The following is a 26577-nucleotide window of genomic DNA, read 5'->3' on the forward strand; positions in this document are numbered from 1 at the left end:
TCTCATTGCAACATTGGAATCACGTCACACTTCCAGAAGTGTTGGTCATATTCAGGAGTTTGGAAAACTCAAAACGTTGTTTGTGTACTGTGTGGAATAAAAACAAATATATGGGACATCAAACCACATTTCTCCATGTAATGTGGAGTTGCGTCAGGAAAGGCATCCGGTGTAAAACTTGTGCCAGATCTGCTGTGGCGACCCCAAGTAACAAACAAACAAAACAAAACAAGGGAGCAGCTGAAGAAACTTACTTTTATATATGGGATAGCAAAACACTCATATATTAAAATGTGTAACAAAACACTAGCATACCTAACTTAATGACGGTAATGTATAAATTGAACACTAGGACACGAAGCATCATGAAAATAACTCAAAACTCAACTATGAAAACCCTAGTGTATATATCGATAAAATCATGTATGTAACATTATTTGAGGAACTAGCTAAATACTACAAATGTCAGATTTACTGCAGAGTCCTTCATAATAATCATCATAATCATCATCTTTATTGGGTTTCATTTGTTTTACATTTTAAAAAATGCTGCAGTGTCGTTCTGTTTTGTTTTTGTTTGTTAAATCACATAATTCTCTTTCTGGCACTTTGGCGCCATGTTTTGCGTCTCTCCGTCCATCTGCGTGTCACTCTGCAGTGCAACCGAACTGGATTCTGTACGACTATTTATATTATTGTTGTCATTGGTAAACACCCTACATCTGCCTACTCATTCTGGTTTTCTATTGGTTCAATGGGGTGTCAGTCACGTGTCTTCTGTCTGTTTGGCCGCTTTTGATTGGCCAGCACTCCTCTTTTTTTCCTCCTTTTCGTGGCGGTGGGTCGCAGCCGCTGTGTACCCGGTCTGGCTCTTTCCTAGCCAAATTCTCCACGGTGTGAATTTGGAATCCCCCCTCCTTTTTTGGGTGAAAATCATAAAAAATTAATTCCTATCAATCCCCTTCTAATCTCTTGCACGTTCGCGTTTTTTATTCAGCTCTAATCTTCGCTAGATAGCCTGGAAAAATGGCGGTGGTAAGCGGGATGTCGGGGTCGGCGGTAGCCCGGCTGGAGGGCCGAGAATTCGAATACCTGATGAAGAAAAGGTCGGTGACCATCGGCCGGAACTCGTCGCAGGGCTCGGTGGATGTCAGCATGGGCCACTCCAGCTTCATCTCACGACGGCATCTCGAAATCTTCACCGCGGGGGAAGACAGCGCGGGCACGGGCGAGTTTTATCTCCGCTGCCTCGGTAAAAACGGGGTGTTTGTGGACGGGGTGTTCCAGAGAAGAGGGGCTCCACCTTTACAGCTTCCCCGAATGTAAGCCTCCAGTCGTACTGTTTTTTTTTTAATTTTTTTTATGCAGCTTAAACGTAAATCCATACATCTGCAAATATGTGTGTGTTCATTTGTGCTTGGCGTGTTGTTGTTTTGTTGTCCTGCAGCCATGTTGCACGTGTTGTTGATGGGGCAAACTGCACGTCCGGTTTTGTGTCGCACCAAACCTCCATGTAAATATGCCGGAATTTTAAAATACAGCAGGACTTTGTCAAACAACTTAACATCGGCGCTTTCATTCATGACGTTTTCTGAATTGTTTGGGTATCCGGATGTATTCGGCGTTCGCATTGTCCATCCAGCCGGCGTTAATCGGTCCTCTTTCAGCTAACTGCTACTGCTTCCTGTTAGCACTCCATTTTCGTGCGCTTGGATTTGTATGACTTAAAATGGTATTTGCTTTTAGTTTACGATGGGTGTTTGATTTACGACGAATTGGTTAGTGGGCCATATCGATTCACGCTGTGGCACTTGCACTCGTTTTTAAATATTTGTGCTCGTTTTGTAAGTAATGTTTTTTTTTTAAATAATGGATCTTCTAAATGGAATTTGGTCTGGGTTGCCCAAGGAGCTGCATGAGCTACAGCAGTGCATTCTCGAAGGACACTGTAATGTTTGTGCGGTGTTATTTATTTAAACATGACTGGTGATGAATTATTGTCGCACAAACATTGCACAATAATTCACAGTATAGTGTTGGAGGAGGTATTAAGCTAAGGTTAGTGCTCCACAACATTTTTTCTGGCTCAATGTCAAATTGTCCTCATGTTTCTCTTCGGTGTGTTTACACTGTTCAGGTGTTTGTCAGACTGTTTCGTTGCTTTTTATTTCCTGACGCTGAAGAGTTTGTGTGACATCAAAATTAGACATTTTTACCTTGATGTTGGTTGCTCGTGTTTTTGTGTGAAAGCCACCGCTCGGTGTTCCAGATCCACACTATTAATAACAAATCAGACATGATGTTACATAATGGCCATGCTGGACATCCATTTTTAAACTGTGTGAATCTCAGGGACTCTGTCCAGGCTTAGGTTAGACCTTCTTGGTTTAGTTGTTGCCAGGCAAGAGGACGTACCTTTGGGTGCACAAGTATTTGGACAGTGGTACCATTTGTAAAATTTGGCCTCTGAACTCTACTGCAATGAAACAATCATCATGTAGTTGTGGTGCAGACTTTGATCTTTAAGGGGTTTAACAAAAATACTGCATTAAAAATTTAGTTATTACAGCCATTTTTCACCGCGGTGCAGCCAGTCAGTCGTGAAACATTTCACTTTTGAGCAAGATTACTTGGGTTGTACAGGCCCCATTGTCACCAGATATGATAGGTATGCGACAAAAAAATTAAAGTTAAAGGAATTGTAACAGAAATGGTGGTTACAAAAGAGCCTATGGAGACCTTCAAAATTGCATTTAAATATTTGTTCTTTGTCAGATATGAATAAAGTTATGAGCATTTGAAGGTCGGAAGATCTTGGTAATTTATGTCTGTGTGTTTTAACTAGGGATGTCCCGATCCGATCACGTGATCGGAAATCGGGCCCTGATCACGTGGTTTCAGGCTTGATTGAAATTGGACGTTGCATCCCGATCAGGAATCCGATATAGATTTTGTCCTCATTATTTTGATCAGTGCTATTTCATCCCACAATGAAGTTTTTTTCTCTCTTCTCTTTTTTTCAGGACAACCTGTGCTTTCAGAATATATATGTTTTTGTTGTTTTATAAGTGTAATAAAGGTTTACAATCAAAAATAGGTAAGGAAAAAAGCGAAAAATTTTCCACACACATTTATTCAAAACACACAGCAAACTATAATGAACTGTTTTAACACTTTATAAAGGTAATTTGAGGTCTTGTGTGAAAGACTGTACAACAAAAGGTTCAAACAATAAACACAAATGCACATTTTGAACAATATATACAAAATGGTCTATGCGTTTTATTTTGATATGGTAAACTGTGCTTTACGCAGTAAAAGCAACAGAGTTATCCAGTAACATTCACATGCAAACTAGTGGAGCAATCCTGATAGACACTCTTTGTTTGAGCACGTGAGATTGTCATCAGAGGCCCTCCGTCTGCTCACTTTCACTGATCGCAGTGCGTAATGGCGCAGGATGCACTGAGTATGTACTAATAGTATGTACTCATTGGCGCACCCAGGGGGCTATTCAAATGAGCCAACTAGTAACATATCACTCCTGAAAACGATCTTTGGCTTTTCAGATGAGGTAAATCTGCCCTATGCCATCCCTACGGAATGGCGTTAGAAAATGAGGTTGCGGGAGGTGGGGGTCAACTACGTCATCAAATAGGGGGATTCCCGATTGTTAACAAATAAACACATTCCACAAAATACAAACTCAGCACTACTGCCTGGAAAGATATGGATACATCCATAGCAGCAGACACCATATTTAGAATCAGAATCAGAAGAAGTTTATTGCCATTGCCAGTGAACAGGATTCACAGACTAGGAATTTGCTTCGGTACAATGGTGCAACATTAAGAAGAGATAAAATGCTAAGATAAAATATAACATATGTGTCAAAATAAGATAAAATATAAGATGAAAAAAGAAATATGAAATATGAAAGGCTGTGTGCAACAGAAAAAACAGTGCAGTGGGAGGAGTGCAATTAAAAACCAAAGTACATTGTCTAAAGTGACCCGTGATAAAATGATAAAGTGACAGAGTTAAGCTTAAGGTGACTGAGTTATGAGGTGTTCATGAGTCTAACGGCAGAGGGGAAGAAACTGTTCTTATGGCGGGAGGTTCTGGTCCGGATGGACCGTAGCCTCCTGCCCGAGGGGAGTGGTTTGAATAGACCGTGTGCAGGGTGAGAAGGGTCAGCTGTGATCCGACCTGCTCGTCCCAGAGTCCTGGAGATGTGCAGGTCGTGGAGAGATAGAAGGCTACAGCCAATCACCTTCTCAGCAGAGGCCACAATGCGCTGCAGTCTGTGTCTGGCCCTGGCTGTGGCCCCGGCATACCAATCAATCAATCAATCAATTTTTTTATATAGCGCCAAATCACAACAAATAGTTGCCCCAAGGCGCTTTATATTGTAAGGCAAGGCCATACAATAATTATGTAAAACCCCAACGGTCAAAACGACCCCCTGTGAGCAAGCACTTGGCTACAGTGGGAAGGAAAAACTCCCTTTTAACAGGAAGAAACCTCCAGCAGAACCAGGCTCAGGGAGGGGCAGTCTTCTGCTGGGACTGGTTGGGGCTGAGGGAGAGAACCAGGAAAAAGACATGCTGTGGAGGGGAGCAGAGATCGATCACTAATGATTAAATGCAGAGTGGTGCATACAGAGCAAAAAGAGAAAGAAACAGTGCATCATGGGAACCCCCCAGCAGTCTACGTCTATAGCAGCATAACTAAGGGATGGTTCAGGGTCACCTGATCCAGCCCTAACTATAAGCTTTAGCAAAAAGGAAAGTTTTAAGCCTAATCTTAAAAGTAGAGAGGGTGTCTGTCTCCCTGATCTGAATTGGGAGCTGGTTCCACAGGAGAGGAGCCTGAAAGCTGAAGGCTCTGCCTCCCATTCTACTCTTACAAACCCTAGGAACTACAAGTAAGCCTGCAGTCTGAGAGCGAAGTGCTCATTGGGGTGATATGGTACTACGAGGTCCCTAAGATAAGATGGGACCTGATTATTCAAAACCTTATAAGTAAGAAGAAGAATTTTAAATTCTATTCTAGAATTAACAGGAAGCCAATGAAGAGAGGCCAATATGGGTGAGATATGCTCTCTCCTTCTAGTCCCCGTCAGTACTCTAGCTGCAGCATTTTGAATTAACTGAAGGCTTTTTAGGGAACTTTTAGGACAACCTGATAATAATGAATTACAATAGTCCAGCCTAGAGGAAATAAATGCATGAATTAGTTTTTCAGCATCACTCTGAGACAAGACCTTTCTGATTTTAGAGATATTGCGTAAATGCAAAAAAGCAGTCCTACATATTTGTTTAATATGCGCTTTGAATGACATATCCTGATCAAAAATGACTCCAAGATTTCTCACAGTATTACTAGAGGTCAGGGTAATGCCATCCACAGTAAGGATCTGGTTAGACACCATGTTTCTAAGATTTGTGGGGCCAAGTACAATAACTTCAGTTTTATCTGAGTTTAAAAGCAGGAAATTAGAGGTCATCCATGTCTTTATGTCTGTAAGACAATCCTACAGTTTAGCTAATTGGTGTGTGTCCTCTGGCTTCATGGATAGATAAAGCTGGGTATCATCTGCGTAACAATGAAAATTTAAGCAATACCGTCTAATAATACTGCCTAAGGGAAGCATGTATAAAGTGAATAAAATTGGTCCTAGCACAGAACCTTGTGGAACTCCATAATTAACTTTAGTCTGTGAAGAAGATTCCCCATTTACATGAACAAATTGTAATCTATTAGACAAATATGATTCAAACCACCACAACGCAGTGCCTTTAATACCTATGGCATGCTCTAATCTCTTTAATAAAATTTTATGGTCAACAGTATCAAAAGCAGCACTGAGGTCTAACAGAACAAGCACAGAGATGAGTCCACTGTCCGAGGCCATAAGAAGATCATTTGTAACCTTCACTAATGCTGTTTCTGTACTATGATGAATTCTAAAACCTGACTGAAACTCTTCAAATAGACCATTCCTCTGCAGATGATCAGTTAGCTGTTTTACAACTACCCTTTCAAGAATTTTTGAGAGAAAAGGAAGGTTGGAGATTGGCCTATAATTAGCTAAGATAGCTGGGTCAAGTGATGGCTTTTTAAGTAATGGTTTAATTACTGCCACCTTAAAAGCCTGTGGTACATAGCCAACTAACAAAGATAGATTGATCATATTTAAGATCGAAGCATTAAATAATGGTAAGGCTTCCTTTAGCAGCCTGGTAGGAATGGGGTCTAATAAACATGTTGATGGTTTGGATGAAGTAACTAATGAAAATAACTCAGACAGAACAATCGGAGAGAAAGAGTCTAACCAAATACCGGCATCACTGAAAGCAGCCAAAGATAACGATACGTCTTTGGGATGGTTATGAGTAATTTTTTCTCTAATAGTTAAAATTTTGTTAGCAAAGAAAGTCATGAAGTCATTACTAGTTAAAGTTAATGGAATACTCAGCTCAATAGAGCTCTGACTCTTTGTCAGCCTGGCTACAGTGCTGAAAAGAAACCTGGGGTTGTTCTTATTTTCTTAAATTAGTGATGAGTAGAAAGATGTCCTAGCTTTACGGAGGGCTTTTTTATAGAGCAACAGACTCTTTTTCCAGGCTAAGTGAAGATCTTCTAAATTAGTGAGACGCCATTTCCTCTCCAACTTACGGGTTATCTGCTTTAAGCTACGAGTTTGTGAGTTATACCACGGAGTCAGGCACTTCTGATTTAAAGCTCTCTTTTTTAGAGGAGCTACAGCATCCAAAGTTGTCTTCAATGAGGATGTAAAACTATTGACGAGATACTCTATCTCACTTACAGAGTTTAGGTAGCTACTCTGCACTGTGTTGGTATATGGCATTAGAGAACATAAAGAAGGAATCATATCCTTAAACCTAGTTACAGCGCTTTCTGAAAGACTTCTAGTGTAATGAAACTTATTCCCCACTGCTGGGTAGTCCATCAGAGTAAATGTAAATGTTATTAAGAAATGATCAGACAGAAGGGAGTTTTCAGGGAATACTGTTAAGTCTTCTATTTCCATACCATAAGTCAGAACAAGATCTAAGATATGATTAAAGTGGTGGGTGGACTCATTTACTTTTTGAGCAAAGCCAATAGAGTCTAATAATAGATTAAATGCAGTGTTGAGGCTGTCATTCTCAGCATCTGTGTGGATGTTAAAATCGCCCACTATAATTATCTTATCTGAGCTAAGCACTAAGTCAGACAAAAGGTCTGAAAATTCACAGAGAAACTCACAGTAACGACCAGGTGGACGATAGATAATAACAAATAAAACTGTTTTTTGGGACTTCCAATTTGGATGGACAAGACTATGAGTCAAGCTTTCAAATGAATTAAAGCTCTGTCTGGGTTTTTGATTAATTAATAAGCTGGAATGGAAGATTGCTGCTAATCCTCCGCCCCGGCCCGTGCTACGAGCATTCTGACAGTTAGTGTGACTCGGGGGTGTTGACTCATTTAAACTAACATATTCATCCTGCTGTAACCAGGTTTCTGTAAGGCAGAATAAATCAATATGTTGATCAATTATTATATCATTTACCAACAGGGACTTAGAAGAGAGAGACCTAATGTTTAATAGACCACATTTAACTGTTTTAGTCTGTGGTGCAGTTGAAGGTGCTATATTATTTTTTCTTTTTGAATTTTTATGCTTAAATAGATTTTTGCTGGTTAGTTGGTAGTCTGGGAGCAGGCACCGTCTCTACGGGGATGGGGTAATGAGGGGATGGCAGGGGGAGAGAAGCTGCAGAGAGGTGTGTAAGACTACAACTCTGCTTCCTGGTCCCAACCCTGGATAGTCACGGTTTGGAGGATTTAAGAAAATTGGCCAGATTTCTAGAAATGAGAGCTGCTCCATCCAAAGTGGGATGGATGCCGTCTCTCCTAACAAGACCAGGTTTTCCCCAGAAGCTTTGCCAATTATCTATGAAGCCCACCTCATTTTTTGGACACCACTCAGACAGCCAGCAATTCAAGGAGAACATGCGGCTAAACATGTCACTCCCGGTCTGATTGGGGAGGGGCCCAGAGAAAACTACAGAGTCCGACTGTTTTTGCAAAGTTACACACAGATTTAATGTTAATTTTAGTGACCTCCGATTGGCGTAACCGGGTGTCATTACTGCCGACGTGAATTACAATCTTACCAAATTTACGCTTAGCCTTAGCCAGCAGTTTCAAATTTCCTTCAATGTCTCCTGCTCTGGCCCCCGGAAGACAATTGACTATGGTTGCTGGTGTCACTAACTTCACATTTCGCAAAACAGAGTCGCCAATAACCAGAGTTTGATCCTCGGCGGGTGTGTCGTCGAGTGGGGAAAAACGGTTAGAGATGTGAACGGGTTGGCGGTGTACACGGGGCTTCTGTTTAGGGCTACGCTTCCTCCTCACAGTCACCCAGTCAGCCTGCTTTCCCGGCTGCTCGGGATCTGCCAGGGGGTAACTAACGGCGGCTAAGCTACCTTGGTCCGCACCAACTACAGGGGCCTGGCTAGCTGTAGAATTTTCCACGGTGCGGAGCCGAGTCTCCAATTCGCCCAGCCTGGCCTCCAAAGCTACGAATAAGCTACACTTATTACAAGTACCATTACTGCTAAAGGAGGCCGAGGAATAACTAAACATTTCACACCCAGAGCAGAAAAGTGCGGGAGAGACAGGAGAAGCCGCCATGCTAAATCGGCTAAGAGCTAGTAGCTACGCTAAGCTAGCGGATTCCTAAAAACACGCAAAGTGAATAATGTGTAAATAATTTAGAGGTGATTCAGCAGAAGGAGTGCTTTAGTTAAGGCATGTAAAGATTACACTGGGAAACAAATCGTAATCTCGATAACTAGATCAATCTAACTGCGCAGATTAAACAGCTAACAGATACAGAAAAACACCGCTGTGCTCCGGAACAGGAAGTGATACAATACCGCAGTGAGAGCCAACCACCAGTAGAGGCAAGCAAGGAGTGACGGATGACACCGTGATGGAGGAGCAGAGGATGGACTCGATGACGGCCGTGTAGAACTGCACCATCAGCTGGACAGGCAGCTTGGCCTTCTTCAGCTGCTGCAGGAAGTACATCCTCTGCTGGGCCTTCTTGATGAGGGAGCTGATGGTTGACTCCCACTTGAGGTCCTGGGTGATGGTGGTTCCGAGGAAGTGGTGACAGACCACAGTGGTGATGGGGCTGTTGGTGAGGGCGAGGAAGGGCAGGGGGGCTGTGGCTTTCCTGAAGTCCACGATCATCTCCAGTGTTTTCTGGGCGTTGAGCTCCAAGTTGTTGCTGCTGCACCAGGTCACCAGCCGGTCCACCTCCCTCCTATAGGCAGACTCATCCCCATCCGAAATGAGTCTGATGAGGGTGGTGTCGTCCGCAAACTTGATGAGCTTTACAGAGTCGTGGCTGGAGGTGCAGCAGTTAGTGTAGAGGGAGAAGCGCAGAGGGGAAAGGACACAGCCCTGTGGAGATCCTGTGCTGAGAGCCCGAGTGTTCGAGACATTTTTTCCCAGCCTCACACGCTGACTCCGGTTTAAGTCATACGCGTGTACCTAGATGTGATTTTTGCATTGTGACCCCAAGAAGCCTGTTGATTTTGAGGTCGAAAGCTCCTAGTTGTCACCAAACTTGGTGTGTGTGTGATAGGAATGGGGATATCCAAGAAGTTTGTTGATTTTGGGGGTCAAATGTCAAAATAACTGAACTTCTGCAGAGAAGTGTAACTTGTCAATGGTAAACTTATCAAAATTTGCCCAGAGTGCCATGGGCTCATGCAGACTGCACTTCTGCACCGTCCCTCCATTTTCAGAGCAGAACAAGTAACATGTCAACGTAAACATAATGATTATTGTTAATAAAAATTATCAGTTTTCTTGAGACAAGTCAAGGGATGGACACATGAATATTTCTACGTCACTTAATATGTCTTGGATTTCCTCAATCAGTAAGAAACAGAAACAGTATGGTTAAATCTGTCTTGAGGAGGAAGTTCTCAAAAATGGAATGACTGGTGTATCTGCTACAGTTTGACAGAAGGCACATGTGAGGCTCAAGCCCAGATTTGCTCTGTTTTCTTGTGTGGAAATCTTTCTTCCACTCCACCATGAGGCCTCGTTTTCATGTAGAGTACACCTGTATGTAGCTGTGCAGTTATTATTCATAACTAATGTGGGGTGTTTTAAATAAGTAACAGGACCTCCCTAGCTAGTAACAACACAGTGACTTGGAAAAATCCAGGTTTTGTGTGTGTGTATTTCAGCTGGTATTTGCAGTGGACGCTGCCTGTTGAGCCTCTCTTTGACAAAAGACCATCAGTCAGCTGCATCAAAATCACTTTGGGAAATGACCATAGAATTTGAAGACGTTTTATGTATTTGGTTTACTAAATGCGCTTTTTTGTTTTCAGGTGTTGTTTTCGCTTCCCCAGCACAAGTATTAAGATCACGTTCACAGCACTGTCCAGTGACAAGAAGGAGCCAAGGAACGTGCCGGTTTCACCGGTCAAACCCATTCAACCTCAGATTTCCCCGCTGACCATCAACATTCCTGACAACATCGCCCACCTCATGAGCCCGCTGCCCTCACCGACGAGTACCATTAGGTAAGACTCCACTGCACATAAAGGATTGAGCCCCCTTCTCATGCTGCACAAAGATGAAGGTAGCACCCTAATTTGTAGCCAGTTAAGACACAGGATTGTTTTTTTTTTGTTTTGTTTTTTTGGAATTACTTACCTTTAATTAAATTTTAAATAGCTGGTGCCTGTCATAGTTAAACACTTACCGCGGCTCTGGTCCACATCACAAATAACTATCAGAGTTATTGTGAAAATTGATATGTGTATGATTATAGCTAAATCTTTTTGGGGGGGGGGAGTCATGTTTAATTTTAATTTCTGTTTTGACTCCTCTGTCACTGCGGAGGTTGTGTTAATGGCCTATACCACAAACTGCCACTAGGAGGTAATAGAAACGTTGTCCTCCTTTGTCGGGGGCGGCTGTACATCAGTTTTTGTTCACAAGTCTGGTTTTCTTCAAGTTTTGTGTCAAAGATCAGAATAGATTCAGATGCACAGATAAAAAAAAAATCAAATCAAATCTGAAAGATCTGGATCAGATTACCATTTTGGATGTTTTTATTGAACCATGTTTTGTGCAGTGGGGTACACACAAATTCTGTTTGGTATCCTTAATCAGAACATTTTGAGTCAATGAGTACTTTTCTACCAACCGGTTCTTGAACTGGCACCATTCAGGGTTATTTGAACCTTGGTGCCATCCAGTCAACTGGCCCATGTTTCCACCAGTTTTGACCAGAACCACTGTAATCCAGGATGTCATCAAATGAGGGTGACAGTTTGAGCAGCAACACCAGGGTTTTTGTTCCAGTTGCTAACCACCATTTTATATTAAGAACTGGTTTATTTATCATCACATTTTGGTGCATGAACCAGAATGGAGCCCATTCCCTGCTGGTGGAAAAGACCTCAGAGTGATCCAAATATGACTCCAACCACTGAAGAAAACAGTTTATTCATTTCATATTTCACAGTGCTGCAAACTCCTGCCCTTCAAGTCCACGTGGGGCGGGACTGTCCAGCTACAGGACGGGCCGTGTTCTGGCATCAGACCTTATAGGAGACAACTCCCAATCCGAAAATGACAAGGAGGCTTCAGGTGAAGACAGCCCAAAGGTGAGTGCCGCGTGGTCCACAAGTAAGATGCCATTAACAATAGGGCTGAAACGATTAGTCGATTAACTTGAATAATTCACTTACAAAAAATGTTTGAGGCAAATTCTGTGCCTCCACGCTCCGTTTAACATTGTAGTACATATGCCAGGCCTGTGTGTGGTGCTGTAACGTCCCCAGAAAAAAAAAGACTAGAGCATGCGCATAAGCTGTGCAAGAGCTAATCAGTAGGACCAGAAGGTACAGCATTCCAATACGACACACAGAGTAAAATAAAGCCTTTTAAGAGAAAGGGGGTCCACGCTGATCATCTGAAATGGACTGACTGCATTTAAAACAGAACTGACTCCAAATATGACTAAATGAAGTACTTTTATTTATTTTTGGAAATGCGCTCCATTATCAAAACGGTACATGAAAAGCAAACAGCACTTGCCTTTGCAGACATACAGCGGGACGCACTGCTGCCTCGTCAGGGCTCGTAACATCAGATCTTAAAATTCAGAGTCCGTTGTAGTGATGGGATGATGATAACTCAAGGAGTGTATTGACACACTACACAAACTGTGTGGGCACTGTATTGACACTGTGTTGGTCGCTCAGTGGTGACCCCTGCAGTAGTTACAAAATCATTGCAGGTAAATAAAATGAAAATAAGATGGAAAAGCTAATGTGCTGCAAACCCAACATCAGCCTGTGAAATAGTTAATCGCCAGTCCTCTATTTAAAATATGATCTCATCATTGCATAATTTCATGTGCTCAGTTTGTGTGTCGAGTTAAGCTGTTCGTGAGAAGAGTTTAAAATTTACTTAAAACCTTGTTTGTGTAAATGCTAAACTGAGTTGGTTTGTAAAATATAGCAAATTTGTAATAAAATTCAGAGTTAAAATTTGTAACTTTATGTATGGAAATTTGTGAACTTAAGTGTTAAAGCATATAAAATAAAAGACTAAAAATAGATTCATTTATGCATTTTTATTGAGGAACAAAGGTTTCTGAAGTGTCTGTGCTCAAAGGCGATGTCTCCTCTTACACAGCAGTTCCCCTGCGTTAGAAAAAACTCTTTCACAGGGTACAGATGAAGGTGGTGAGCATAAACATTTCAGTGCGAGTTGATAAAGGTGTGGATATGTTTTCTGGTTATTCTTCTAGTATTGTAAAGGAGTACAAACATATCTAATTGGAAAAATAACAGTAAACAAAGATTTACCTTATTTTGCGTCAAAAGATCAAAATTATTCCAGACTGGGGAAATGTCTTTGGACGATCCATGAAGTCAATGGAACAAGGTGAGGGCAAGCAAAAATCCAACAGCAAAACTCCATCCAACAAATCTGCAACATGTCAATACAGTTTGTTTCCTTATAAACACAGTTTGGCGCGGCGCAGTCAAACGACACAGTTCCTGTATCGGTCACATGATTTTTTTTCTTAAAGCGATACACGCACCAATACGGGGTTTCACTCTTGTGTGCTTGGCACAGTGCTGACGCACCAGTGTTGTTCATCCCATCACTAGTCCGTTGTATGTGCGCCCCCCCCCCCCCCCCCCAAAAAAAATTGCCAGTAGTCACAAACGTACTTCAGCATTCTAAGGAGACAGCGAGACAGACGGCTGGGGAGCGAGCGCTTCATGTACTGTCGTATTAGTCGTATTTGGAGTCAGTTTGAGTAAATTGTCGAAGTCAGTTTGGGTAAATCGTTGCACCCCTCCCAGAGCCCAGTTTTTCACAGGCTGTGCTCACATTCATGTGCAGCCTGACTGACTGAGTATGACACCCACCGCCTGTATTGACGGTCCGGTGTCAGGGGAGGGCTGAGCTACTGACACCGGGAAAGATCCAAAACTTGTAAAGACGTGAAAAAATAAATAATTACCAACGAAAACAGAAAGAAATACACTAAATATGACAATGTGCGTGATGGTGCAGCGACATTGTGCCATTGCTTAGTGAGAGCCCTGGACTGTTGTTGTTTAAAAATACAAAAGTACTTTGTATCCAGTTAGTCGATTAATCAATAGAATACTCAATTACTAAAATAATGGATAGCTGCAGCCCTAGTTAACAAGCGGGCACATGAGGGCAGCTGGCTGCTGTTCTGTCAACACTGTGGCTACTCATTGAAGACTGACAGTTGTCCCACGATCATGACAACACAGACTTTGGAGTGTGTCACCATGTTGAACTTTGTGGGCGCGTTTGTGGCCAAACAAATGTTGTGTAAAGAAAACATATGTCCACGCTGTGGCACATGAATGAATTTCCTTTCTGTCACCATTCGCAGGACGACTCAAAACCTCCATATTCATACGCACAACTAATAGTCCAAGCGATCACCATGGCCCCGGACAAGCAGCTGACGCTCAACGGGATCTATACTCACATCACCAAGAACTACCCCTACTACAGAACAGCAGACAAAGGCTGGCAGGTCGGTGTCTTTGTTGTTATTATGAAGGTCCAGCAACAGTTCTTATGGACTTTTAGGAGAAAATTGCTACAGGAGCCAAACATCAAACTTCAACATGAGTGAACTTTAACTGCACAAATTAGCTGACATTCATATGCATCATTCCCCTGTTGAAATGTCCAGTATTATTCCCTGTCACACTGAAAGTAAAAATACACAAATGTACATGGACAAATATCTAGTTGCATTTAAAAGGGATTAAAAATAATAATAAAAAAGAACAGGTAAAAGAGTAAAAATGGGCTAAGAAAAATGCTCCAATCCTGTTGAAGTGTATCGAATACTTGTCATACAGAATCCAAAAATATATAATTTGCGTCATTTATGGCCTTCTGTTAAGTCAGAATAACTGGAAAGGTGAATCATACAGTTTTGGTCAAGGGTCAGATTTACCATGACCTTTATGTTTGTCCAATTTGGACAGTTTTGGTGCCAAAACCGCAAATACTATGACTCCTACTACACCACCTCGGTCTCAGTGAAAGTGTTACGGAACAGTTGTTCATTACTTCCAATGAGTAGAAAGAAGGGAAAGGTTTAGTACCACTGAGGGTTCTGTGGTAAAGAGTGTGAGATTAAACTTTAAAGCTGTGGAAATGCGCTCCGTTATCAAAACGGTACATGAAAAGCAAACAGCACTTGCCTTTGCAGACATACAGCGGGAGGCACTGCTGCCTCGTCAGGGCTCGTAACATCAGAGTTGGTGAGAATGTTTCCTGGTGGGCTGTTGCTCTGACTGACAGAGTAAAAGGATTAGTTACATATTTAAATATTTTGTCCGCACCCCCTTGTTGACAGAGGGGTCGCCCCCCCTTTTTTTTTTTTTCTTTGCTCTGCCCCTGACCAAGGCAACGTCTCAACATCTGGAGATCATCCCTGCGCCGGACTATGGCTGCCCACTCCGCTACGTCTGGTGGTTGGATTGTGTTTAACTGTAAAGAGGGTGCAGATGACAGATTTTGTTGTATGTATGTACAATGACAATAAAGGCTATATTATTATTATTATTATTGTCTTCTTCAAGACATAGAGCTATGTCTGTCCTTATTCCACTTGTGCTGGAGCTTTGGCCAATCAGAAGCCCAAAGTGAAGGGTCAGCCAGCTGCAGGAAAACTAAAAAACAAGCAGTGGACAAAACAAAAATCAAATGTGCAGACAGCAGGACAGCACAGGTTTGGTGACAAGGTCAGAGGTGAGACTGACATGGTTTGGACATGTGCAGAGGAGGGACCCAGGATATATAGGGAGAAGGATGGAGCCACTAGGCAGGAGAAGGAGACCGAAGAGGAGGTTTATGGATGTGCTGAGGGAGCACATGCAGGTGGTTAGACATGTTGAGGACAAGGTGAGATGGACATGAAGACTACTTCTACAGTGTGAGAATGTGTTGCTGTTCTGTTCTTAATCTGTGTAAAATGAGTTGTTTTGAGGTTTGCAGAGCTGTTGAAGTAAGACGAGCAGGCAGATGCTTGACAGATCAAACGCATCAGACTGAGTTGGTGAGAATGTTTCCTGGTGGGCTGTCGCCCTCTTTCTTCTCAGTTAAAAATTTGATGTGCTGCTGTTTTTACTAGACAGGGTTTTGTTTTTGTTTTTTTTTCCAACATGGCCGGTTGAAGGAAGTTCTAACCGTGGTTTAGAGAAACAGCTACCGTCTCAGCTAACTGTTTTTGGTGTCATCTTTGATACCGCCTGTAAACGATCAAACGCACCACACGATGTAACATATCTGGTATAAAAATGGTGTTACACTTGTGATCTGGTCATTTCTGTAAAAGTTTCATCAGTTTCTGTTGCACATGCAACACAGACCCAGTGTCCCTTGGCAGCATCAGAAATAAACACTGCATAGATCCCAAATCACTGTCATTAACAAATACTGAGAAAGAGAGGAAAAAAAAAAAAGAAAATACGAATGCTTTTGGTGAAGCTGAAGCAAAAATGCTCTTAATACAAATGACAAAAAGAATTAAACAGATTCCAGCCAAGGTGTGTGTGTGTGTGTGTGTGTGTGTGTGTGTGTGTGTGTGTGTGTGTGTGTGTGTGTGTGTGTGTGTGTGTGTGTGTGTGTGTGTGTGTGTGTGTGTGTGTGTGTCGCAGGCACTGAGAGAGCCGGACCACAGACATCATTCATATCAGCTGCAATAATTCTATAGCAAGTAAAAATCAAAGAAACTTACCGAAGCTACTCATCTCTTAAAGACTCTGTAAACAGTTCAGTAACTCAGTTATTTAATCAACAGCTGATCAGAAAATCCATGAGCAAATCTGGTTCTAAACCATCTTCAGTCATTCATTTAAAGAAAAAAAAAGTTAGGAACCTGCCGACACAACACACACTAACGCCAAAAAGAGTTTAAATTAATTAGAACAGGGGTGCCCAAGTTCGGTCCTCAAGATCTACCTTCCTGACACTCAGTTGTCTCACTGCTCCAACACACTTGAATCCAATGAAAGACTCGTTAGCAGACTTTTAATGAGCCTTTCATTGGATTCAGGTGTGTTGGAGCAGGGAGACAACTAAGAGTGTCAGGAAGATAGATCTCGAGGACCGAACTTGGCCACCCCTGAATTAGAACATGAACTTCAAGGTCACCTTGTGTTGGTCTTGTTCCAGTTGGCCATTTTTTAAAAAAATCAACTTTATTGAACTAAAGTAGTGGAGGCACCCCCCCCCCCCCCTTTAAGAATGTTAACCATTTTTTGTGTTGTTGTCCATCTTGACTGCTTTTTTTTCTTTTTTCTTTTTTTTTTTTTTTTTATCGTGCTTGGACCTGCATACGTGGTGTGTGTTGTGTCCCAGCCCCCCTTTGCAGGAAAACTACTGAAGGTCCGGGTGGGGACTCGCAGTTCCTCAAAGATCTGTATTCACTCTTGTTCTGGTTGCGACTTTATTGTCAAACACAGCGGTGTGATCACACTATACAAACTTCAGGTTCCTCGCTTTGTAAAAAAGAAAAAAGAAAAGAAAAAAAAATGTGCCATGCAAGGAAATGTGGGGGAAAATGTCTAAACATGCTGATATTGTGTCTTTTTTGTGTGTGTGTGTGTGTGTGTGTGTGTGTGTGTGTGTGTGTGGATGTTTATGACCTCACGTCACGCTCCTGTTTGTTTCAGAACTCAATCCGCCACAACTTGTCTCTGAACCGTTACTTCATCAAAGTGGCTCGTTCTCAGGAGGAGCCTGGCAAAGGTTCCTTCTGGAGGATCGACCCGTCCTCAGAGGGGAAGCTGATAGAACAGGCCTTCAGGAAGCGCAGACCGCGGGGCGTGCCCTGCTTCCGCACGCCCGTAGGACCCCTCTCTTCCAGGTAAGGTCCAGTTTTCTTCTGGCTGGCTTCCTTCAGCTGCACTGACTTCCTGTGACCCAACATTTCTCTGTTGTAGGAGTGCACCGGCTTCCCCCAACCACACAGGGGCGCTGTCTGCCCACTCCAGTGGGGTGCAGACCCCTGACAGCCTGTCCAGAGAGGGTTCTCCGGTCCCCACAGAGCCAGAGTCAGTCGCACCGCCAGCCTCCATCACCCCCACCACAGTCCAGCCCAAACTCGCCGTCATCCAGGAGGCCCGCTTCGCTCCCAGCGCCCCTGGTAAAACATAACGACGCCTCCTAGGGGTTTGACGTTGATCCTGTCCGAGCAGTGATGGTTTTCTTTAAGTCGGGGGTCTGATTAAGAACCCATGAATGTTATCTAACATTTAACCTGTTTATTGTAAATATCAATTAATTTTGACCTCATTTGTCATAATTGGACAGTTTGGACGGTCGGTGGACAGAACTTGGAAGACGTCACTTTTGGTTCTTTAAATCGTGACATGCATCGTTAACTTTTTTTTTTCCAATAATCTGACATGATCAATTATTAATTAAATTGATAGTTGGAGTCTGGAGTAGTGGGTAACCTTTGACCCCCTTCCTCCATTAGGCTCACCGCTGAACAACCAGCCGGTATTGATCGCCGTGCAGCGCCAGATGCCTCAAACGACCATGAAGCCTGTGACCTACGCCATGGCATCACCGGCCATTGTAACGACGACAGTAAGCTCCGCCCCCGTCATGCAAACTGTGCACGTTGTCCATCAGATCCCAGCTGTCACCATGGCAACTGTCACTGGACAGCCTGCTGCTACGGTCAAAGTGGAACCTCAGGAGAACGGAGGAGGAGACCACCAGGAGATCAAAGGTGAGGACTGGAGTCAGCGTTACGCACGGCGACGGTAAAGACGGTGACGTTGGCATGTTACTCGGTCATAGTGTTTTTCCAACCTGGAAGTTTGAAAGAATTAATTTCAAAGACTTTTTTTTAAAGCTGCACGTCGCGGGTTCAGTGTGAGAACATGTCGGGGTTTAAGACAAAATGATATGTAGACTTCTTAATTCTTTAAACCCAACAACTCGCTGGCGGGTTTAAACCCCACACATTTACTTAAAAAAAAAAAAAAGTCTGGAAAAACACAAATTATTTCCAGCTGTTCTAGGACTAACTGTGTACAAGAAAAAAGTAACGCAAAATAAAAGAATTCTGTGAATCTGAGACTTGGTTGCAGACTGGAACAGACAAGAGGACAAATAAAGGCGAGAAGTAGAACAGGAAAATAAACATACAGTCGGGGCCATAAGTATTTGGTACCCCAGTAAGGTTCCTGAGGGTAAATCTCTCTGGAGTACACAGTTCTCAAAAACTCACCATTACAAGAAGACTAATGAGGGAAGCCACCAAGACACGTCTGACAACTCTGTTATAGGTGACGGGAGGAGCTGCAAAGTATAACTTTTGTCTGTTATGTTTATTGCTGCTGTTTGTTGTACATCAAAAGCTGTTATAACAGATGTAATTACAAGTGTTAGTTTGTTTTTGTGGGATTTTCAGATGTAGTTGTGTGTTACCAGATACACAGAGTACAGCTGTAGGTTTGATCCTGGTAACCTTTTTATAAATAAATCATACAATGTTTCAAAAAGGAGTAGGATGAAGCTTAAGCTTATCAAGCCCTACCCCTAATTTACATGTGATCATATGATGTGTAAAAGGACATTTGAATATAATAAGAAAACAGCATTAGTTTGATTACATTGTACATGTAATGATTAAATTACTCATTTTATATGCATCAAAAATTGATTTTTTTTTTTTTTTTTTAAGTAGACCTGCATTGAAATAAATGTGGTCAGTTTTCAGAAAGAAATAGCTGATATGTATTTATAAGACTCTTGTGAATGCAGTAAAGTAAATCTGTAAGCCCAAATTTGTAATTCAGCAGAGAAATCTTCGTTTAAAAATGACAAATTTGCAGCTAAAATTTAGCCATCTGTGAAAACAGTTTGTACAGCTGTATCATTTCCATGACGTCAGGGACAAGACGACGCGCTCCTGCCTTCAGTCCGATCCCGCACTGAAATTGATTTTATCTGTTAGTAATGTTACTTATACACGTCCTGGTTTCAACATCCAAAAGTAAGCTGCAATGAATGTGAGATACAGATCTGTGTGCTCAGATCAGCAATGACATCAACAGCGGGCGCCGTTCTTCCTCTCCCGCTCTCTGCCTCCGCTGCGCTTATTAAGTCTGCGGGCTCGTTAACGAGCTCGTTAACCGCCGACGCGGGCCACTCACACCGCCCGTGTCTGCTTTGCAGCCGGTGTTGTGCCAGATTCAGCACACAACACCGGCATCACCTCTCTGTCTACTGAATGGAGCTGCAGCACACTTGGCACAAGTCCTGAGATTACGCTCGCTGTTTTAATGCGAAGCGGCTGGTACACCTGTTGCTGCAAGGACAGACTTCTTGCGGCAAAATCCACAGCACCGCACGTCTCGGCAATCGGAGCCCCAGAGCTCCATGGATGCTGAGAGAGGTTTATATATTTTTAATGACTGGGATTCTTTGCGGGTCTCGCCTCCATATCCCGCGATGGTACCGGAGACGAAAGACAGTAGATTTTCATTGCGACACCACTCAATCAAACGGGCGTATGAAAAAGTCCCCCAAAATAATTTTCAAGCACAAATAAAAGAAATGTGTACTCGCCAAACGTGCCGCAAGACAATATGAAGTTTTAAAAAAAGTAGATCCTTCCGTATAAGACAAGAAAAAGGTGCAGATGCAAACTGACATAAATCCACAAATTACAGTTGGCGCGCAATGCATGCTGGGAGAGAGGGTCTTCTCCGTGACGTCTCGGCAGCGTCCATGATGAGAGGGACAGTTTTGCGGAGCTGTAAATTTGTCATTTTTAAATGAAGATTTATCCGTTGAATGACAGATCTGGGCTTGCAGATTTACTTTACTACATTCAGAAGGATCGCATGTGTAAATGTAAGTCATTTTTTGGTCCAAAGATCTGACTGCATTTATTTCAGTGCAGGTAAGTCCCTTCGGCTGCTCCCTTGTTTGCACTCGGGGTCGCCACAGCAAATCCAAGGTGGATCTGCATGTTGAATTGGCACAAGTTTTACGCCGGATGCCCTTCCTGACGCAACTCCACATTACATGGAGAAATGTGTCAGGGGTGGGATTTGAACCTGGAACCTTCTGAACTGAAACCAAGCACATTAACCACTTAATTAACCACCACCCCTGCTCATTTATTTCAGTGCAGGTCTCCTTTAATATTCTTTTTTGAATTGCTGGATGTTTTTACTTTGCTTAATGTTTTCAGGCAAGCTGTTCCAGAGCTTCACTCCACTGTTAACACTAAAACTCCTACGTGTTGTTCTTACACACTTTTTCAAATTCAATTTTCCTCTTAGATTATATTTCCCATCTCTGTCAGAAAACATTTTTGTATGTGCGCTGGAAGTAACATATTCCTTGCTCTAAAAAGTATATCAGCACTTCTAAAATTGATCATATCAACAAATTTTAGAACTTTTGACTCCAGGAATAAGCTGTGAGTGTGATCTCTGTAACGTTTATTATTTACAACTTGTATCACTTTATCACAATTCGTCTGTGACTGGTGGCCTCTACTGGTGGTTGGCTCTCACTGTGGTATTGTATCACTTCCTGTTCCGGAGCACAGCAGTGTTTTTCTGTATCTGTTATCTGTTTAATCTGCGCAGTTAGATTGATCTAGTTAACTAGATAACGATTTGTTTCCCAGTGTAATCTTCACGTGCCTTAACTAAAGCACTCCCTCTGCTGAATCACCTCTTAAATTTACACATTATTCACTTTGTGTGTTTTTAGGAATCCGCTAGCTTAGCGCAGCTACTAGCTCTTAGCCGGTTTAGCGTGGCGGCTTCTCCTGTCTCTCCTGCACTTTTCTGCTCTAGGTGTGAAATGTTTAGTTATTCCTCAGCCTCCTTTAGCAGTAATGGTACTTGTAATAAGTGTAGCTTATTCGTAGCTTTGGAGGCCAGGCTGGGTGAATTGGAGACTCGGCTCCGCACCTTGGAAAATCCTACAGCTAGCCAGGCCCCTGTAGTTGGTGCGGACCAAGGTAGCTTAGCCTCCGTTAGCTGTCCTCCAGCAGATCCCGAGCAGCCGGGAAAGCAGGCCGGCTGGGTGACTGGGAGGAGGAAGCGTAGTCTTAAACAGAAGCCCCCTGTACACCACCAACCCGTTCACATTTCTAACCGTTTTTCCCCACTCGGTGACACAACCGCCGAGGATCAAACTCTGGTTATTGGCGACTCTGTTTTGAGAAATGTGAAGTTAGCGACACCAGCAACCATAATCAATTGTCTTCCGGGGGCCAGAGCAGGTGACATTGAAGGAAATTTGAAACTGCTGGCTAAGGCTAAGCGTAAATTTGGTAAGATTGTAATTCACGTCGGCAGTAATGACACCCGGTTACGCCAATCGGAGGTCACTAAAATGAATATTGAATCGGTGTGTAACTTTACAAAAACAATGTCGGACTCTGTAGTTTTCTCTGGGCCCCTCCCCAACCGGACCAGGAGTGACATGTTTAGCCGCATGTTCTCCTTGAATTGCTGGCTGTCTGAGTGGTGTCCAAAAAATGAGGTGGGCTTCATAGATAATTGGCAAAGAATGTGGGGAAAACCTGGTCTTGTTAGGAGAGACGGCATCATCCCACTTTGGATGGAGCAGCTCTCATTTCTAGTAATCTGACCAATTTTATTAAACCCTCCAAACCGTGACTATCCAGGGTTGGGACCAGGAAGCAGAGTTGTAGTCTTACACACCTCTCTGCAGCATCTCTCCCCCTGCCTTCTCCCCATTACCCCATCCCTGTAGAGACGGTGCCTGCTCCCAGACCACCAATAACCAGCAAAAATCTATGTAAGCATAAAAATTCAAAAAGAAAATATAATATAGCACCTTCAACTGCACCACAGACTAAAACTGTTTAAGGGTGATTCTTAGACTACGGGCACTTATTATGTCCTTTGATCATATTGTACGAAAAACAGAAAAAGGGGAAATTTCACACTTTTATAGTTATCTTTACAATGAAAGTGTGTTAAGAACTTTGTTCTAGTAGTCTATGATGACTTTCACCTTTTGTCAGCATCATTATATGCAAATATTGCCGTTTTGTGCTTGTCCCACAGCCAGACTTTTGATCTTCAATGATAAAAATGAATGGTAAAGAAACTTTTTTTTCTAATGTTTTAAAATATCTCTGAATAAAATATCAGTAAAATAATCAAAACATAATTGGGGTATTCAATGTCATACAACTGTTGTGATTTTTTTTAAACAAAATGTAGTTGTCCCACACTATTGCCGTAATTTCCACCACAACACTGTAATGTCCCTTTAAACAGTTTGTATGAAAGATTGTTTCGGTAGTTTCTATGGAGATAAACAGTGACATCAGAGCACATGTATATAGTGCCAAATCACAACAAACAGTTGCCCAAAGGCGCTTTATATTGTAAGGCAATGGTGTGGTGGAAAATACATTTACAAGGCCAATAGTGCCCGTAGTTAAAGAATCACCCTTAAATGTGGTCTATTAAACATTAGATCTCTCCCTGTCCCTGTTAGTAAATGATATAATAATTGATCAACATATTGATTTATTCTGCCTTACAGAAACCTGGTTACAGCAGGATGAATATGTTAGTTTAAATGAGTCAACACCCCTGAGTCACACTAACTGCCAGAATGCTCGTAGCATGGGCCGAGGCGGAGGATTAGCAGCAGTCTTCCATTCCAGCTTATTAATTAATCAAAAACCCAGACAGAGCTTTAATTCATTTGAAAGCTTGACTCTTAGTCTTGTCCATCCAAATTGGAAGTCCCAAAAACCAGTTTTATTTGTTATCTATCATCCACCTGGTCGTTACTGTGAGTTTCTCTGTGAATTTTCAGACCTTTTGTCTGATGTAGTGCTTAGCTCAGATAAGATAATATAGTGGGCGATTTTAACATTATTTTAACATCACATTTCCGGATGCCCCCTGGATGCCTCGCTGGAGAGGTGTTCCGGGCACATCCCATTGGGAGGAGGCGTCGGGGATGACCCAGGACATGCTGGAAGGATTACATCTCTCAGCTGGCTTGGGAACGCCTTGGGGTTCCCCCGGAGGAGCTGGGGGAGGTGTGTGTGGATTGGGAGGTCTGGGCGGCTTTGCTTGAGCTGCTGCCCCCGCGACCCGACTCCAGATAAAGCGGAAGAAAATGGATGGATGGATGGATTTTAACATCCACACAGATGCTGAGAATGACAGCCTCAACACTGCATTTAATCTATTGTTAGACTCGATTGGCTTTGCTCAAAATGTAAATGAGTCCACCCACCACTTTAGTCATACCTTAGATCTTGTTCTGATTTATGGTATGGAAATTGAAGACTCCCTGAAAACCCCCTTCTGTCTGATCATTTCTTAATAACATTTACATTTACTCTGATGGACTACCCAGTAGTGGGGAATAAGTTTCATTACAGTAGAAGTCTTTCAGAAAGCGCTGTAACTAGGTTTAAGGATATGATTCCTTCTTTATGTTCTCCAATGCCATATACCAACACAGGGCAGAGTAGCTACCTAAACTCTGTGAGTGAGATAGATTATCTCGTCAATAGTTTTACATCCTCATTGAGGACAACTTGGGATGCTGTAGCTCCTCTGAAAAAGAGCCTTAAATCAGAAGTGCCTGACTCCGTGGTATAACTCACAAACTCGCAGCTTAAAGCAGATAACCCGTAAGTTGGAGAGGAAATGGCATCTCACTAATTTAGAAGATCTTCATTTAGCTTGGAAAAAGAGTCTGTTGCTCTATAAAAAAAAAAGCCCTCCGTAAAGCTAGGACATCTTACTACTCATCACTTATTGAAGAAAATAAGAACAACCCCAGGTTTCTTTTCAGCACTGTAGCCAGGCTGACAAAGAGTCAGAGCTCTATTGAGCTGAGTATTCCTTTAACTTTAACTAGTAGTGACTTCATGACTTTCTTTGCTAATAAAATTTTAACTATTAGAGAAAAAATTACTCATAACCATCCCAAAGACATATCGTTATCTTTGGCTGCTTTCAGTGATGCCGGTATTTGGTTAGACTCTTTCTGTCCGATTGTTCTGTCTGAGTTATTTTCATTAGTTACTTCCTCCAAACCATCAACATGTCTATTAGACCCCATTCCTACCAGGCTGCTCAAGGGAGCCCTACCATTAATTAATGCTTCGATCTTAAATATGATCAATCTATCTTTATTAGTTGGCTATGTACCACAGGCTTTTAAGGTGGCAGTAATTAAACCATTACTTAAAAAGCCATCACTTGACCCAGCTATCTTAGCTAATTATAGGCCAATCTCCAACCTTCCTTTTCTCTCAAAAATTCTTGAAAGGGTAGTTGTAAAACAGCTAATTGATCATCTGCAGAGGAATGGTCTATTTGAAGAGTTTCAGTCAGGTTTTAGAATTCATCATAGTACAGAAACAGCATTAGTGAAGGTTACAAATGATCTTCTTATGGCCTCAGACAGTGGACTCATCTCTGTGCTTGTCCTGTTAGACCTCAGTGCTGCTTTTGATACCGTTGACCATAAACTTTTATTACAGAGATTAGAGCATGCCATAGGTATTAAAGGCACTGCGGTGGTTTGAATCATATTTATCTAATAGATTACAATTTGTTCATGTAAATGGGGAGTCTTCTTCACAGACTAAGGTTAACTATGGAGTTCCACAAGGTTCTGTTCTAGGACCAATTTTTTTCCACTTTATACATGCTTCCCTTAGGCAGTAATATTAGAAAGCATTGCTTAAATTTTCATTGTTACGCAGATGATACCCAGCTTTATCTATCCATGTAGCCAGAGGACACACACCAATTAGCTAAACTGCAGGATTGTCTTACAGACATAAAGACATGGATGACCTCTAATTTGCTGCTTTTAAATTCAGATAAAACTGAAGTTATTGTACTTGGCCCCACAAATCTTAGAAAAATGGTGTCTAACCAGATCCTTACTCTGGATGGCATTACCCTGACCTCTAGTAATACTGTGAGAAATCGTGGAGTCATTTTTGATCAGGATATGTCATTCAGTGCGCATATTAAACAAATATGTAGGCCTGCTTTTTTGCATTTGCGCAATATCTCTAAAATTAGAAAGGTCTTGGAGACAGACACCCTCTCCACTTTTAAGATTAGGCTTAAAACTTTCCTTTTTGCTAAAGCTTATAGTTAGGGCTGGATCAGGTGACCCTGAACCATCCCTTAGTTATGCTGCTATAGACCTAGACTGCTGGGGGGTTCCCATGATGCACTGAGTGTTTTTTTTTTTTCTCTTTTTGCTCTGTATGCACCACTCTGTATTTAATCATTAGTGATTGATCTCTGCTCCCCTCCACAGCATGTCTTTTTCCTGGTTGTCTCCCTCAGCCCCAACCAGTCCCAGCAGAAGACTGCCCCTCCCTGAGCCTGGTTCTGCTGGAGGTTTCTTCCTGTTAAAAGGGAGTTTTTCCTTCCCACTGTCGCCAAGTGCTTGCTCACAGGGGGTCGTTTTGACCGTTGGGGTTTTTACGTAATTATTGTATGGCTTTGCCTTACAATATAAAGCGCCTTGGGGCAACTGTTTGTTGTGATTTGGCGCTATATAAATAAAATTGATTTGATCACTTTTTTCTGCAGAATAGTTAATGGTTGAATGTTTGTTTTGTATGTGTGACCCCACACTTCAACACAATAGGTAAGATAGAGCAGAAACAATGAACAATATAGTGTTTGTAAGGCCTGTTTAGTTAATAGGTGCCGAGTTTTTCTCATGACTGCAAGACATTTAGCCAGCTTTGACCAGACGTGTTGTATATGTCCCTTCCAACTAATTTTATTATCCAGAATTACACCTAAAAATTTTATGTCATCAACCAATTCTAACTCTACATCATCAATACTTCATTATTTTTTTAATGTTTCCAAATATCATGAACTTAGTTTTCTTCAAATTTACAGCTAATTTATT

The 26577-nt window shown here is 42.2% G+C and overlaps 1 protein-coding gene across 1 annotated transcript in view; it reads left to right on the top strand.

The window, feature by feature from the left end:
• The first annotated feature begins 825 nt into the window (after positions 1-825).
• Positions 826-26577, top strand: part of LOC117530282 (forkhead box protein K2-like) — a 35229-nt gene continuing 9477 nt past the window's right edge. Inside the window, exons 1-7 of the mRNA XM_034193170.1 lie at positions 826-1322; positions 10434-10628; positions 11579-11720; positions 14006-14152; positions 17310-17503; positions 17580-17782; positions 18119-18376. Of these exons, the coding sequence (XP_034049061.1) occupies positions 1027-1322; positions 10434-10628; positions 11579-11720; positions 14006-14152; positions 17310-17503; positions 17580-17782; positions 18119-18376 (1435 nt within the window). The 5' untranslated portion in view covers positions 826-1026. The remainder of the gene's footprint in view (positions 1323-10433; positions 10629-11578; positions 11721-14005; positions 14153-17309; positions 17504-17579; positions 17783-18118; positions 18377-26577) is intronic.

This window comes from Thalassophryne amazonica, chromosome 18 (genome assembly GCF_902500255.1).
Source record: "Thalassophryne amazonica chromosome 18, fThaAma1.1, whole genome shotgun sequence".
NCBI classification, from domain to species: Eukaryota; Metazoa; Chordata; class Actinopteri; order Batrachoidiformes; family Batrachoididae; genus Thalassophryne; species Thalassophryne amazonica.